Here is a 17,127-nt window from a genome sequence, read left to right on the forward strand (position 1 = left end):
CTTCGCCATGAGTAACCCTTTAAATGCTGATCAACAATGGAAAAGTGAGCAAACCAGTCCCCACTGAAAATAATAAGCTCAAATAAACCCTAACTGCTATGGATTAGCAATGTATCCAACTCCTAGTCATATTAATGGCGAGACCATTTCTATAAAGAAGATCTGCCCTGTAGGTAGCCTATGTTTGAATTAATGAGGATTCCAGAGACCAACTTCTATTTGACATATTAGTCTTAAAGGGGTTGTCCACTTTAGCACATATGTTGGAGACATGATTTTGTGGCATTTATTACTTCAGATATTAATGGTTAGACTTATTAATTTATTAAAGGTTCTTCATCTGTGCCTGTGCAACTTTCTCTCCTTATCTTGTCTTCTCTTCTTCTCGTGTCTAAGGATGGAGGAGCATGTGACCAGTCCTGTCCATCAGCCTTCTCCAATTGAAAAACACTGCACATGGGAGAATTGTTCCTCAATTGGCGGAGTAGATGGACTGGTCTTGTCACACGCTCCCCCGATAGCAGCCGGTTTGTGGACAGGAGAGCTGTGTGGGATAGAGGAAAGTTGCACTAACATGTAGCAGAGAAAAACCTGCAATATTGGTAGGTGCCAAAAAAAACATGTCCCCAAGACATTTCTGAAAATAACGATTAAGTAGTCTACCCTTTTAGGTTTCCTTCACACAGTTTTTTGTGTTTTTTTAATTTTTTTGGCTTCTAAAAATACTATAAATATTATGCATTCCAATTTTTCAAAAATGTGTACCTTTCTTTTTAATCAGTCATGCTTTGCTTCATATGTTGCTCTTGTGTTACTGAGGTTATGAGAGAACACCGAAAACTAAATACCATATCTAGTGTATCCTGCATTTTAGAAAATTGCCAAAGGACCCCTCCACCCCCGAAAACAAAAACACTTAGAAAGTGTGTGAAATGACACAAAACAGGACTGTTTTGTAGGGTGTTCACTATTTTCCTATTAACACACCTGTCATTTAGCTTCTCGATTTTCTTCCTTAAATACGCATATTTCTTAAAAAAAAACAAAAACAAAAAAAAACAACAAAACTCGCTGTGTTTAAAACCTCCTTGAGCTTCCTTTATGCACTTTTTGCAAGCAATTTTGAGCCAAAAAAATGAAAGTAAAAAGGCCAGCCATTTTACAAGCCTGTTGGCTTTTTTTTTACAGCAGGATTTGTTTAAATTAATATTTTTTCAGTAATAATTTGGTGCCATAATTGCAGATTAAAAAGCAATAAAATTGAAAAGAAAGTTTTTTGAACATTCTAAGTCATGTGATTCATAGATCGTGTGATTCTAAGATTATCACATAACTTGTAATATCAAAACTGCAAAATAAAATGGACCAAAAATGCAATACACATTTAAGGGAAATGTCATCAGAATATATCCTATTTTTAATTCAGGTATTTGTGTTATATGTATTTTATTTTCCATATTGGAATCTGTATTAAAAATGAAAATAGAAATTTTCACACTGGCCATTCAGGCTTTTTTAGACTCTAACTTCCTATTGTTTCAGGAAACAACACATGTACATAGCCACAATGGTCTGACCACAACCCTCATTAGTATTGAAGCATCTAATGAGCATGTACAAAGGTTATTGTGAAGGGAAATGGATCAGGGTCATATGGGACATCCCCTATAGTGATTGGATGGATCCTGTGTTATCAGCAGTATACAGAGGTGTTACCTAATCCTGCCTCCGATAATAAGGATTCTGCCGAAAACTCTACCTCAAAGAACAAGACGTGTGAATCTAAAAAAAAGCTAGTGACCTGTATGTAAAAGTACTAATTTTTTTATATCTTTATTAAAGATTGTTACATGTAAAAAATGAATTGCCCCCCCCCCCTTTTTTTATACATTTAACACAAAAACATAATTACAACAACAGGTCTTTCTCTAATACTAGCTTTCTTTTTTCAAATGAAAAAAAAAAAAAAACAACAATGACGATTCATGGAGAAAAATACAATAGTCTGCCTGAAAAGTTACCCAGAGCATTCTGAGATTATGTAGAAAAAAAGTCACAAACTCAAAAAAGCAAATAAATAGAAAAAATATATCTCTAAAAGAGCTGCAACACATGAATTGCATTCACTAATTCTGTATTTTTGCCTCAAACGGAGGGTCATCTTTTTAAAAGCTACCTGTGAAGGCATCCTTCAAAGTATTTATTTATTTATTTATTTATTTTTTAAAGTGGACAACTCCTTTAAGCCCTGTTTGCGACTGGTGGTACCTTGTAAAGCCACTACTGTTTACAGACGGATCTCATCTGCCTGTTTGCACTGTCTTTTTTTTTTCTATGCTAAGTTCTAGCTAGATGGCCCCCCGAGGAAGCCCTACGCGAAACGCAGCATCGGGGCCCCCTGAAAAGCTTTACCGCAATTCCTATACTATGGGTGAGCACTTATAACCCCATGTAACCTTGCAACTTGGTGGCTGTAGTGCAGCTTTGATGCACAGCCTATTTAACTAATCCCACTGTATGTGTGGAGTCTTGGGTGCCTGCAATTCACTACACACTGGCAGCACTTTTCCATGCAGCAACTGGGATCCCTGCCTCTACCACCGTATTACAAACACATATTTTAATGTCACATGTACTGTTGTGTCATTGACGCCAGCTTATGGTATACGGTGGGATGAGGATTCCCAGGCTTACTGGTGTTACTGCAGTGTGTTTAATAACTTGGCTGACCCAGATATCAGCACTATTACGCAAATATCAACTGTATTTGATGTGGGATGTACCTTTTCGCACTATATGCCAGTTGGAACTCTTTTATACTCACCAACTACTCTTATTGTGGTAATTTTGCTGTTCCTTGCACCTCATCCCCCCTTTTTTATTGTGTGTTATTTTTATGAATTTTGTATTGAATAAGTTTATACCTTTTTCGTTTAATATTTCTTTATTATTTCAAAAGTTTTCATATAACAGAAGATAAGAAATGCATAAGGGTCTTTCATGTTACCCAATGTTACAGCATATGAAGATTATAAAATAACCTATGTCTTGAAGTCTCGTAAAACGTATGGTACTATGAAATGTATCGAAAATCATGTGGAAGGTAAAATCTGTAAAACATCCTATAGAACATCTTAATTTTAACATGTAATAATCTTCTATCTTTATATTTATTCCGTGTAAAGTGTTAAAGTCAACTCCTTCTGTATAGTCTGGTTCAATAGGTATGAAAACATGACCCTATGTATATCAATTAGGTGAGAAAGAGATATAGAGAGAGGGAGAGAAAGATAGGTAGAGAAAAAGGGAAGGAGGGGAAGACATGGGGAAATGGGGGGGGGGGGGGGGGAGAAGGTCTGTATTGTGATGCCGCGCCACTCCTGTGTCCGGGAGCCCATCCCGGCTTCTTGAATATTCATTGTGATAGAGCGCCTGTGAGTAACCAGGTTTGGAATTGCTGTGTTTCTCTATACTGAAGCCACGGGTACCAAACCGAGAAACACAAGGAGTCTTTCCCTTCGTCAAACGCTCTCAACTCCTCCAGACGCCGCAGGCTATCCATAGCCTCTACCCAGTCTGCTCTCCTCAATGTACAGGGGGATCTCCAATGCCTCGGTATGATTTGCCTCATTGAAATCATAAAGTACGAGAGCAAGCCTTTCTTCGCCTTGGAGACTGCCCCTGTATACATTGATAAGAGGGCCACTTCCGGTGAGGGTGTCACTTCCGTGTGATGTAAATGGTTATAGAGAGCAAAGACATCTTTCCAAAGACCCTGTATCCCTGGGCAGGTCCACCAGATATGTAGCATTGTGCCCACTGAGGTCTTGCACCTCCAACAGGCGTCAGATACCTCTGGGAACATTTTATGTAGTCTGGCGGGTGTCCTATACCACCGTGAGAGGATTTTATAATTGAGTTCCTGCATTCTACAAGAAATGGTGGATTTATGTGTTAGGTTAAATGACTTACACCATTGTGCCTTGGGAAAAGTCTGGCACAATTCTGTTTGCCAATGTCTAACGTAGTCAGGCAAGTCGTCTCCTCCACCCCCCTCGGGCACTGCTATGTTGTAGATTATTGAGACTATGTGAGGGGGTGTTTCTCTAAGGAAGCATAGTTTTTCAAATGGAGTCAGATCCTTATGTATCTCAGATCCCGGAGCCAGAGAATCTATGAAACTACGTAGTTGTAGATATTGGAACCAGTAACCTGGTTCCCGTGGCCGGTCTCCAAGCAGGGATATCAGTGGTTTGCATCCCTGTTGGGTAATTACGTCTTTAACTCGTGGAATCCTTCCCATTGGCGTTGAAATCAGTCTGGGATGAGGTTCGTGAAACCAGCATTGAAACGCGGGGTTGCCCACCAGAGGCGTCATAGGACCCGGTTCTCCTGTCAATCTATATCGTCTATTGGCTGTCCTCCACGCTGTAGCCAGGGACAAGAGGATCGGGGAAACTCCCAGGGTCCCAAGGTTAGTTCTAGATGACAACCAGAAGATTCCGTGTGCCATATTCGGGCATAGTTCACATTCAATCTCCACCCACAATTTTCTGTCTTTACTGTGCAGGAGATCCAATATGCAACCACCCACCGCTGCTGCGTGATAAGCTTTAAGATCCGGGAGCCCCGCCCCTCCGTCCCAGCGAGATTTAGTCAGCATTGAGTATTTCAGTCGGGGTTTGGTGCCACGCCATATAAAATTGCTGATCATCTTCTTTAACTTGAGGAAGACATTTTCTCCTAGGTTCAGTGGGATAGTTTGAAACAGGTATAGTATTTTAGGTAGGACATCCATTTTAATTGTATTGACCCTGCCGAACCAGGAAATGGGGAGGTTATGCCATGCTATGAGGTCTTTGTGGATATTTTTTAAAAGGTCTGGGAAATTGTAATTATATAGATCTTGGTGGTTGGGAGAAACCCTGATCCCCAGATATTTAATGTAATTGCTGGCCCACTTAAAGGGGAAGGCGGGTTTGAGAGTATTCTCTTCTACGGATGGTAGCGATACATTTAAGATCTCTGTTTTTTGTAGGTTTACTTTAAAATTGGAGAGTCTGCCAAAGATCTCAAACTCCTGCAGTATGTTGGGCAAACTAGTCTTCGGCTGTGTCACATATATCAAGAGATCGTCCGCAAATAGTGCTAATTTATGAGATGTTTGTCCTATCTGTATCCCTTTTATCGAAGGGTTTTCCCTGAGTGCATTTGCTAAGGATTCCATTACCAGGATGTATAGGTATGGCGATAGGGGGCATCCCTGTCTGGTACCGTTTCTAATATTAAATGGAGCTGACAGGCGTCCGTTCACGCCCACTTGTGCCGTTGGTTCGTGATATAATGCTTTTATCCATTGTAGTAAGCGCGAACGGACGCCGATTGCCTGCATCGTGGCTTCTAAAAAAAACCAATGGACTCTGTCAAATGCCTTTTCGGCATCTACTGTCAAGAGGCACATTGGGATTTGACGCTGACGTGCCTGGGCCACTAGGGACAGGGTTCTAATAGTGTTGTCCCGTGCCTCCCTCCCTGGGACAAATCCCACCTGGTCTTTGTGGATTAGTTTTGGTATGAGGGGGCCTAGTCTCAGGGCTATCATTTTAGAGTACAATTTAATATCCACATTTATTAGTGAGATAGGTCTGTAATTAGAGCAGGTCAGTGGGTCCCTGCCAGGCTTGGGGATTACAGTTATTCGGGCTTGGAGTGTCTGTTTAGGGAACTGGCATGTGTTGGTTATGGAATTGAAGGCTTTCAGCATTATAGGGCTGCAGGCCCCTCCACATATTTTGTAAAACCGGGGGGTGAACCCATCAGGACCAGGGCTTTTACCCACTTTAAGGGTTTTAATGGCATCGCTTAGCTCTGTGTCTGAGAAATCCTCGTCTATGTCTTCAGCTACCGCATCTTCAAGGGGGTCTGGGGCATATTTGTTTAAGTATTCCCAAATGTCGCGATGTCTCGCATCAGGTGATGGGGTATGTGGGGATGGGATGTTATAAAGTTTTGTATAGTAGTTTCTGAATTCTTCTAATATGTCAGGGGTGGAATGTATCTGGGTACCTGTCTGTGAGTTTAACGCTAATATTGGGGTTTGTGCCTGTCTGGGGTGAAGGGTCCTGGCTAACAATCGTCCACTTTTATCTCCAAACTCAAAGATATTCCTACGAAATTTATCTCTGATACACAGTGATTTTCGGTCAAGGATAGATAATATTTGGTGGCGGATAGTAGAAATTTCCGTTTTAATGGTGTCACTGGATTTGGTTTTGTTTATCGTTTCTTTATGGCCTAGTTGTGCTAACAGTTCTTTTAGTTCCCTTGCACTTTCTTTTTTAATTCTTGATCCATGGGATATGCAGACCCCCCTGATCATACATTTCAACGCTTCCCATTTGACCGGGGCAGGTGTGGGATCTGCCATATGATCTATTTTGAAGTTTGCAATGGTTTTATGAATATCCTCCAGGCATTGCTCATTCTTGAGCAGGTTGTCGTTCAGTCTCCATGTGTGTCCCACCCCCCCCATATCTCTCACCCCAATTTCCCCATATACTGGTGCGTGGTCCGACCAGAGAAAAACATCCATTGAACAACCCGGGGATTTGTCTAGCAGGTCGTGGGATATGAAAATGTGGTCTAGTCTGGTGTAGCTATTATGAACTGTGGAATGAAAACTGTAGTCTCTGACTCCGGGATGTAAGACCCTCCAAAGATCGACTAGTTTAAGGGATGTTAGTTCTCGTTTTAATCTGCGTAGTGCCGAGGAGGGGATTGCAGACCTACCAGAGGACGAATCCATGGCTGGATCCAGCACAAGGTTGAAGTCTCCTCCCAAGATGATACAGGTGCCACCCGCAAACTCTGCCAGCTTCTCCAGAGTCTCCACTCCAAAGGATACCTGGTCCTGATTTGGGAAATAGATGTTAGCGATTGTATAAGTATTATTCAGGAAAGATATTTTAAGAAATAGCCAGCGTCCCTCCGGGCTAGTGAGCGTGTCGAGAACTGTTGGCTGGAATGGCTTGTGAAAAGCAATGGAAACCCCACATGCCTTCTTGTTGGGGTGTGGGCCATGGAACCATGTCGGGTAATTCTTGGTTTTACAGTTGGGAGTGTTGGAGGCTATGAAGTGTGTCTCTTGAAATAGGGCTATTTTAACTCCCTTCCTGTGCAGGCGATATAGGATCTGACTTCTCTTTTCGGGTTTATTTAAGCCTTTAGTATTGTAAGTGCAAAAGGTGAGGTGCGACATCACAGAAAAGGGTAGGCAGGGTATAGGGAAAACCAAGGGGAGAAGAGAAAGAGCAGAGATAAGATAGTGGTGAAAGGTAAAATTAGATAAGCTAAGTAGGACTAGGGTGCCTACTGATCTTAGGTATCTACTGGTAGACTATTGTCTAATGTGGCACTCTGCCACGTCCCTAATAGAGGTGCGGGAAAGCCTACGGTCTTTCAGGAACTCCCTTCTGCGGCGAACGCCCACAAGTAATATGAATAACAATCAACGTATACAGTCTAGTAGTGATTAATCACTTTTCCATTCCCCTCCCCCACACCCCCAATTACTTGGTGTGTTTTGGGTATGGATCGCACATCGGGAGGAGAACACGAGGCTATCAACTCAATATAAAATGCCATTAAACCAGAGCTCAGTATCAGATCCAGATGTAAAGAATGAAAGGGGGAGCAACAGATTGAGTGAGACAATAAAAAAAAAATAAAAAAAAATAAAATAAATAAATAAATATGAAGTGGTGTAGGGCAAAGGACCAGGGGGAAGGACGTGGGGAGAAGTGGGAGGACGGAGTGTAGGAGGCGTATGGAGTGGTGTATGTAGAGAGCATGTCTAAGAGGGGGGGAGAGGAAGGAGGTAGAAATTAGTGTAGGGCATGTGTCCTTTGTAAGTATGTGTGCTGGGGAGGGAAAATGGGTTGAGTAGAGTTAGTTTGTAGGAAGTAGTGCGCTCATAGAAGGTGTGTGAAGAGGAAGACGCAAGGTGGGAATGATACGAAGGAAGAGGTATAAGGGGAGGGGAGAGGGGGCGAGTGGAGGGGAGTAGGGAGAGAGAGAAGGAAAGAGAAGAAAAGAAGAAAAAAAAAAAAAAAAAGGGGGGGGACTAGGAAAGTAAGCGTGAGGAGAGAAGATACTGATACATGACGCTCTATGAACAGGTAAGCAGTCCAATACGATCAATTTATATCTCGCCTCCTGGTTTTCCAAGAAGTTTTTGTCCTTTTCTTTGGATGGTCAGCGATATTCAGCGGTGTATATCACGGGGGGATCCTCCACCCCTTCTCTTCTGGACTTGTCGCCAGTGCTCTCTTGGTGGTAAGGGTGCAGGGCCCCCCGGGGTTGGCCAATCTGGCAGGCTGATCATAGGCAGTTCAAAAGTCCCTAGGAAGTTGGGGAGGTCTCCCAAGGACCGGAAGACCGCCGACTTCCCATTTTTCTTTGCTGTGAGTTGGAACGGATATCCCCAGCGATATGGAACATCCTTATCTTTGAGGGATTGGAGTAGTGGTCTTAAGGCCTTGCGTAGTTGCAGTGTCCTCCGTGCTAGGTCTGGTAGGACAATCAGAGGTGTCCCTTTATATGTACCCGCTCCTTTCTCTCTGCATCTTTGTAGTATGGCCTCCTTTTCTTTATAGAAGTGGACCCGACATATCACATCTCTTGGTCTGGCCGGATCAGGAGATTTGGGGCCTAGGGATCTGTGGATGCGGTCCAGTTCTATGCGTTGTTCTGGGTCGCGTTGGAGGAGACGGGTAAAGAATTTTTGTGCCCATTCATCCAGCTGTGGTGGTGCCACTGCTTCTGTGAGACCTCTAATTCTTAAGTTATTACGGCGATGTCTGTTTTCAATATCGTCTAAGTGGGTCAGAATGTCCTGTATCTGGGCCGTGTGCTCTGATAGGACTTGTTGATGTGATTCTATATGGGAAAATACCTGTTCCTGCACCTCTTCTGTAGCTGCTACACGCTGGCCAATTTGTTTGATTTCTGATTGTATAGAGGCCATGTCTTGCTTATGGGATTCCCTCAATTTCCCCAGCAAAGAGTCCATTTCCTGCCTGGTTGGAATTGATCTGATATGTGCTTTCCAATCCCAATCTTCTTCTTGCTCCTGTGTCTGGTCTGATTTATTCTTCTCTCCCTTGTTTCTGCGGGTGGAGGTGTTGGAGGTGGGGAGTCTTTGTTCTTTAGGTGATGTGTGCTGTTGTTGTGGTATTACAGGCTCCTCTCCGGGTGTCACAGATCTGCTTCCCATGGCTGCTGGGGTCTGCTGTATCACAGAGCTGGGGCCCTGCTCTGCCTGCAGTTTATCTGGCAGTCGCTTTTGTGGCTGGGACAGGGGGTTTTCAACACTCCGTTCTGTAGTGTCCTGCTGTGCCTTATCTATGTTTATGGCTGAGCTGGCTGCTGTTATGTGAGGAGACAGTGAGGTCGCTCCACTGCATGTTTGCTGAGCGTTATCTCCTGCCTCGGTGTCTGCCGGCGCCATGTTGGAGAGAGCAGAGGTATCAGGCTGGGAGGCTGAGGTCCCGAAAAAGCGGGTGATATCTGTACCTTCCCCCTCTGGAGTCTGTACACTCGTCCCCCGTCCTCTCCTGCGTGCCATTACTGATCCTGGACCCGGTGAGTGCCTTTGAAGTGTGAGAATTCACCGCTGGTATGTGGGAGCTCCTTCTTACAGCGTCTCAGTGTGCCATCGGCTAGCTCCGCCCCCCAGTTTATACCTTTTTAAACATAATTTTGGATCATGACTCCGCTTTTTCTGAGTTTCTAAGTTCTAGCCAGACAGACATTGCAGGGCCAGTCTGAAGACTTGTGTAGGTTGCTGAACTACTGCCACCGATTTCCTTCTCCTTCCCAAGCTTGGTTGTAAGGGTAATCTCCAGCAACGGGGTCTAAATGTTTAGCAGTCTGCATTCTTGTCAAACAATTCCTTCACTGCGTTTGCTTCTCCATACAACCAACCCCGTCATCAGAAGGGTAATAAGTACAGGGATAAAGATGAAAGAGCACAAGATGGGCAGTGGGGGGTCAGCTGGCAGCCGCCCAGTAAGGGCACAGTTTTTAAAATACTTCTTATGAATTTCTGTGAAGAAGTTATCTACTACGTAGTTTGGCCAATAGCATTTCTGATGATAGGCCAGCAGGCTGGTACAATTCGTAACATCTGCGTAGATCCTGTAGGAGAAAAAGAAACAACATGTCATAGCTACAACAACAATCATGAGACTTGTCACTAGTCAGTACCGTGGCATTGTATCCCCCATATATATGGAGAAACTACTACTACCTATATCGGAGGTCCCCAACCTTTCTGGCTTTGGGAGCCACATTCAGCTCTGGGAGAAGGTTGGGAGAGGAATTTCACTCAGAGATGGTCACAAGCCCCATCCAGCTCTTACCCAACTCTGAATAGTGAAGCCCAAAGCTCCCATTACTGGTATAATGACAACAAAAGCTTTTCCACAGAAAACACACGGAGGCAGTGTACAAAGATCCAGGATTTCCTACCTGACCCCCATTTAGATCTGCTCGTCTATGTGGGGCTACTAACAAAAGTCACCATCTGGAGACCTGTTCTTCATAGCGGTTTGCTAGATCTGGTGCTAATGAAAAGGCCCCCCCTTTAAAGCATTTAGCGTGGGGGGACTCATGGGTTCGCGTCGCCTGACACGTTAATTCTTGTTTTTTAATGGTTTTGTATTCATTAATTTGTAGATTAATTGTGGTTGGTATGGTCTGTTCTGCACTCTTTCTTCCCCCCCACTTTTGTTATGTTTTATGCTACTTACCTTCTAGGTGCTTCTGTAGCCATTCAGCTGACTGGGCAGATTTGAGCAACAGATACAGGATTGGCTGTTGGCTTTTGGCGGGAAATGCGAATTATATATAGACTGTCACCTGGTGTCAGGTGTCAGTTCTGACAGGAAGCGGATTCAAGCAGCTCCTCACAGGACCAGGATGGAGGATTTGTTGCACCTTATTGCTACCAGAGCAGAGGAGAGTGGGGGAGAGGACTGGCTGAGGAGTATTTTGGAAACCGGAACAGAAGAAGAGTTTGCTGGCGTGGAAAAGGAGGTCGGTGTCATGTCAGCACTGACCGTGGAGAAAGAAGAGGCAGGTTTAACACAGGATAGTGGCTTGACAGACCGAAGGGAGCTGTGCAGGACCTGGATGCAAAGGAGGCACTTCTCGCCACAGAGAGGTCAAGCGAAAAAGAAGAGCGCACATCGGAGGTCAGCTTCACCTGTGGGACCTTCAGGGCACACCAGCGCTGCAGAGGTCTGGAGTTCTGTCAGGAGAAGCCAGGAGACGAGCGCCGTGCCGGAGGGTACAGTGGGTGAGAGCACTACTGAGAGCATTAATGTTATGTTGGGTGAACAGATGCTTGATGCTGATAAAGCTACAGGCATGCTGTGCTTGTTTAATAAGTTTGTGGATTTCTTGAATAAGTCAGCTAGCAGGGTTGGTAAGCCTGCTGAGTTAATAAATGCTAATACTATTGGTTTATCTGTACTGGACAGGGTTAATGTAACACCTGCCAATTAAAGAGTTAATGTGTTTACTTCAGAAAGTATGTCTGATCTTGCTTCTGTTTGGGTTGCTCCTCCCAGAGAGGGGAGGGAGGGTAATGTCATGGGTACCAGTAATGCAGCATCTCAGTGATGCTGGCATACCTGGGATTTGTTTAATGGAATCCTTAACTTGTGATGTGTCACTCCTAGGCTTTCATTTGCCACTAGTGGTTAAAGGAAAAAATTTGTTGAGGTGATTATGTTGATTTGTTTTCATTGTTACCTTCTGTGAAGGAAGTTAAGTCTGATAAAAAAAGATGAAAGAGATGAGGATAAGAAGTGGTAATACCTTTTAGGCTGCTTTCACACATCCGGTTTTTGTTATGCGGCACAATCCGGCACTTTGCAGGAAAAACGCAAGCGTTTTTTTTTTTTTGCTGCCGGTTGCGTTTTTCCTGCATAGACTTTAATTAGTTGCGCATTGTGCCGCATGGCCTTGCGTTCGGTCCAGTTTTTGCCGCATACGGCAGATTTAGCCGATGCGGCGGCCGGATGGAACGTTGCCTGGCACGTTTTTTTGTGCGGCAAAAAAAAACGCATCGCGCCGCATCCAGCCGATGCGGCGCTTTCCCCAATGCATCCCTATGGATGCCGGATGGGGTGCGATGCGGCAAACACCGCATCCGGCCGCCACATGCGGTTTTTGCCACTGCGCATGCTCAGTAGCATGCCGCAAGCGGCAAAAACCGGACGGGCCACATGTAAAAAACTTATGCAAAGGATGCGGTGTTTTCACCACATCCGTTGCATAGGTTTCACAGCCGGATTGAGCCGCACGGCTCAAACCGGATGTGTGAAAGCAGCCTAAGTCTTTTCATACCTGGATACAGGATTTCTGTATATTTGCAGCAGTCTTGGGTGAAAGATCGGATACATGTTCTGGGCTTTTTCAACACCTGGATATTGTCCTTGAGGCATATAGAAATTTTGGTGGTTCAGCCTGGAGTGTGCATGATGAGATGTTCCGTCAGAAAATGGCAGTGCACCCAGGTATGAAGTGGAGACAGAAAAACGTGGGCTTATGGATCGGTTTGATGTTTCCTCAGCATTCTGTTGCCCTTAGACAAGCTGCAGGTAATAGCTCATTTCGCAAAGGAGTGTGTCTGCGTTTAACGAAGGACGAGGTAAGTAATAACTGTCGCTACAGGCACGAGTGCTCATTTTGTGGATTCCCCCCATGGCTAAGTATTTTAAAAAAAAGCAAACCAATCCTTACAGCAGCTCTCTAGTAGCAAAGACATCCTTTCTATAAGCGTGGATACCGCTGAAGCTGGGAAACATGCTACACTGGTTAGAAATGTATCCCTGCCTGACTGAAGGCGGTACTCGTAACTGAGGGTTTTGTTAATGGATTTATTTTTTGTGCCTCAATTTTTGGGTCCAGGATGTGCTTGGGTTGATAATTTAAAGTCTGTTAATTTAAATAAAGATATTGTGTGAAGAAAAATTGTACAGGAGGTTTCTGAGAGTAGGGTGGAAGGTCCATTTGATTCTCCCCCGTTTCCTGCTTTCAGGTTGTCCCCACTTGGTTTAGTTCCAAAAAAAAAAAAAGGTGAATAGTTTTTTCTTGATTCATCATCTATCCTACCCTGCTGGTTCATCTTTGAATGATACTGTATATAAAGCTGCTGCATTAGTATGTTATGCGCATTTGACCAAGCTGTTGATTTAGTGCGGCAGTGTGGTCAATATGCATTGATGGCTAAAGCAGATGTAAAATCTGCATTTCGGCCGATACCTGTCACGCCTTCAGGCTTCAATTCGCTTGGCTATCAATTTGATGGTAAATTTTATTTTGACAAAGCGTTGCTAATGGGATTTACGTTGTCTTGCTTTTACTTTGAATCATTTTCTTCTTTTCTGGATTGGGTGGTTCAACAGGAGTGTCATAAGGGCAGGGTTTTGCATTACTTGGATTATTTTCAATTTGTTGGCAACCCTGGCTTGACCGATTGTTTGAATTTGTTAAACATTTTCATTTCACTTATGCAACATTTTGGTGTTCCTTTGGCTTCAGAAAAAACTGTCACCCCTTGTATTTTTCTTGAATATTTGGGTATCGTAGTTGACTAGGTTAATATGGAATTTAGGTTACCTGAAGAGAAGTTGAGGAAAATGGTGTTGAGCATTGAGATTTTATTACAGTCAATAAAAACTTGTTTGAGAGATCTTCAGTCTATTTTAGGATTGCTAGTTTTTGCATCCAGAGTCATGCCTATAGGTGGAATTTTTTCAAGAAGACTTTATATGGTGACTAGAGGATTAAAACACCCTTGGTCGCATATCCGTTTAACACGTTCGCTGAAGGAGGATTTGGGGATTACGTTGGATTTTCTGTCACAATTTAATGGTCGTTCCTTTTTTCAGGATGATTTTGTGGAGGCGGATACACTTGGTCTTTATTCTGATACATCAGGTGCAACAGGCTTTGGAGTTTTCTGGAATTTATATTGGTGTGCAGGGCAGTGGAAGGATATTACTTTACTGGAGCTATTTCCAGTGGTCGTGGCTTTAGTGTTATGGGGCCAGTTTTTTTTAAGAATAAACGCATAATTATTAATTCTGATAATATGGGTGTTGTATTTGCGTTTAATTGTCTGTCCTCGAAATCTGAAATGGTTGTTAAGCTTCTGCGTCATTTGGTGTTAGTGTCGTTGCGTTTTAACATATGGATTAAGGCTAGGCATGTAAAAGTGATCCATAATGATATTGCTGATTCTCTATCACATCGCCAGATGAAGAGATTTCGGTTTTTGGTTCCGACGGCCGACGAAGAAGGCTTGGAATGCCCGGAGCATCTATGGGCCCTGGTATGGGACTAGCTTCATTATTTTTGAAGAAGTCACTGGTAGAGAAGACTTGGAGGAGCTATTCAGCAGCATGGCGGAGCTGGTGCATTTTTTGTGACAGAAAAGATATCAATCTGGATGAATACGATAGTAGTGTGGTTTAGGATCTTGTGATTAGTTTATGTCAGCAAGGGCTTTCAGCTAGTCATGTATGGGGGTTGTTAGCAGGAATTTCCTTTTTTCAAAAATGGTTCAACATGAAGCCAGTGAATTCCTTTTTTCAGGTAAAGCATGTATTGAAAGGTTACGGTAGGGTTAGCAGTGTACCTGATTCACGTCGTCCTATTTCCTTTTCCCTTTTGAATAAGCTGGTTGATTCTTACCTGGATATATGTTCTTCTTATTATGAATGTCAGTTATTCCAGGTGGCCTTGATAATCAGTTTCTTCGGTGCATTTAGGCTTGGTGAAGTAGTTTCGGCAAGTAAAAGCAAGCTTTCCAATTTGGGTATTGAAAATGTTAAATTTGTTGATGTTTGTGTTGGCTTTCATGTGAATCGGTCAAAAACCAATCAATTGGGTAGGGGTTATGTTCGTTTGAATGCTTTCAAGGATGAGCATTATTGTCCAGTGGTTCAAACTGGGTTGTTCATGTGTGTTAGGCCTAAAGTTTTCGGTCCATTGTTGGTGCATATGGATGTTCTTCTCTTACTGTTTATCAATTTAATGCAGTGTTGAAGAAATGTTTATTTTATTTACATCGGAATCACTTGAGATTTAGAGCGCACTCTTTCAGGATCAGTGCCGCCACTGAGGCAGCTAGGTTGGGTTTGGATGAGCGTGTTATCAAAGGCATTGGCATGTGGCGTTCTAAGAGTTATAATGTTTATGTGAGACCTAATTTATGTATTTGATTATTTTTAGGTGTCAAGAGGAAGGTTGTTTGGATAATGGGACACTCATTTGTTTTTTTGGGCCATGAGAAGAGCTTCCAGTCGAATCTATACTGAGAATTTATCCTTGGATGCTCGGGCATGTCATTTATTATGGTGGGGTGTTCGAGGTATAAAATGGAATCAACTGGGTGAGGTAGTACGGCAACTGAGTCAATTTTGGGGAAAAAATAGATATAGTGATTCATTTAGGTGGAAATGATCTTGGGCGAAGGCAAACATTAGCATTATTGGCATATATGAAGAGCAGTTTTTGATGTTAAGGAGCCTTTTTCCCCATTGTCTTCTGTTTTTCTGAGATCATCCCTCATTTAGTTTGGGCTAGCAAGCAAGTTTCTTTCTTGGATAGGATTCGTAAATGGATTAATAGGAGCTGGCAAAGTTTTTGTTTTCTATGAATGGTGTTTCTTACAGACATGTAGACTTAGATTGTTTTGAGGGAGGGTTGTATAGGCAGGATTTTGTTCATTTGCCGGATAAGGGCATTGATATTTTACTGTTTGATTAATGAATGTCATTGAAAAGGCTGCAGTGGTTTGGGGGGCCATGTATGCCTGAGGCATCCATGGCTTGTGGGTAGTCGCCCAGCTAAGCCTGGGTGGACAGTGTTTTTTCTGAGATATTGTAAGATTAATTATTTATACAAGAGGTTATTTTTTGGTCTAATTTATTTAATGGTTAAAATTATTATTTAATGGTTAAATTATTATATAACCCATTAATAAACACTGTGGCCTTTATTCACCAAGATATGTTTTCTGTGTTTTTATTGTTAAGTTATATTTAGCTGTATACGGGGTGTCTATGGCGTTTCCGATCCCATGCAACAAGCTGGGAGTCACACATTATGGGTCCCTAAGCCACATGCGGCTCTCAATCTACAGGTTGGGGATCTCTGACCTAGATCAATAGGAAAAACAGAGTTTACACAAAAGATGTTCTAGAATAGTTATATAAATGTGTAAAGTTCTTTTCTGAATGTTTGGTCAAGTGGTTGTTGGAATATAATTGGAATCAGAAGAGAAAGAGCAGCTCTTTGGGGCTGACTGGATCATGTATTGTGGTTGTACAAACAGTATATCCCAAACATGAGCCCACCCCTCACATTTTTGTAAATATTTTACTCTGTGATGTCATCATGGAGGATGGTTGTCATCATGGGGCTCCATGCCCAAGAGAGTTAAGGCAGTGCTTGAAAATAATGGTGGCCAGATAAAATATTGACACTTTTGGCACAAATTGGCCATTTTCACTTAGGGTTGTACTCACTTTTGTTGCCAGCGGTTTAGACATTAATGGCTATGTGTTGAGTTATTTAGAGGGCACTAAATGTACACTATTATACAAGCTGCACACTGACACTGTACATTGTATGAAAGTGTCATATCTTCAGTGTTGTCCCCCATGCAAGGATAAAATATTTCCAAAAATGTGAGGGGTATAATCACTTTTGTGATATAATGTTTACCCCATCCCAATTATCATTTTCCTTCCCTCAGTTGAACCTGATGGACATGTGTCTTTTTTAACTGTATTATTTCATGGGGAATGCAATTTGTAAAAACAAACCTGTCAGTAGAGTAGTTGGGACTTCTTTCAAAAACCTCATATTCCAAGACATCATATTCTGGGTGTTTTGAGCCAAATATTATTTAATGTGCTTTTTTATTTTTTTTATACCTTTATTTTTATTTACATTCAATGGAATAATTATGTTAATAAGAATTTTTTACTTAATTTTCCCTTGAAAATGGCTGTTTGCGTAAATACATATTTTAACACTTAGAAACCT

General features: G+C 42.6%; 1 protein-coding gene across 6 annotated transcripts in view; it reads right to left on the bottom strand.

Annotated features, from left to right (window-relative positions):
* RAMP1 (receptor activity modifying protein 1) overlaps positions 1 to 17,127 on the bottom strand; it is a 464,674-nt gene that overhangs the window by 282,522 nt on the left and 165,025 nt on the right. For 2 of the 6 annotated variants that reach the window (XM_075317490.1, XM_075317489.1), the window contains one exon: positions 9,928 to 10,197. The exons of the other annotated variants lie outside the window; for them this stretch is intronic. In XM_075317490.1, the coding sequence (XP_075173605.1) occupies positions 9,942 to 10,197 (256 nt within the window). In that variant the 3' untranslated portion in view covers positions 9,928 to 9,941. Of the gene's footprint in view, positions 1 to 9,927; positions 10,198 to 17,127 lie in introns of those variants that run through there. 6 annotated transcript variants of the gene reach the window in all.

Source organism: Anomaloglossus baeobatrachus, chromosome 7 (genome assembly GCF_048569485.1).
Source record: "Anomaloglossus baeobatrachus isolate aAnoBae1 chromosome 7, aAnoBae1.hap1, whole genome shotgun sequence".
In the NCBI taxonomy this organism is placed as follows: domain Eukaryota; kingdom Metazoa; phylum Chordata; class Amphibia; order Anura; family Aromobatidae; genus Anomaloglossus; species Anomaloglossus baeobatrachus.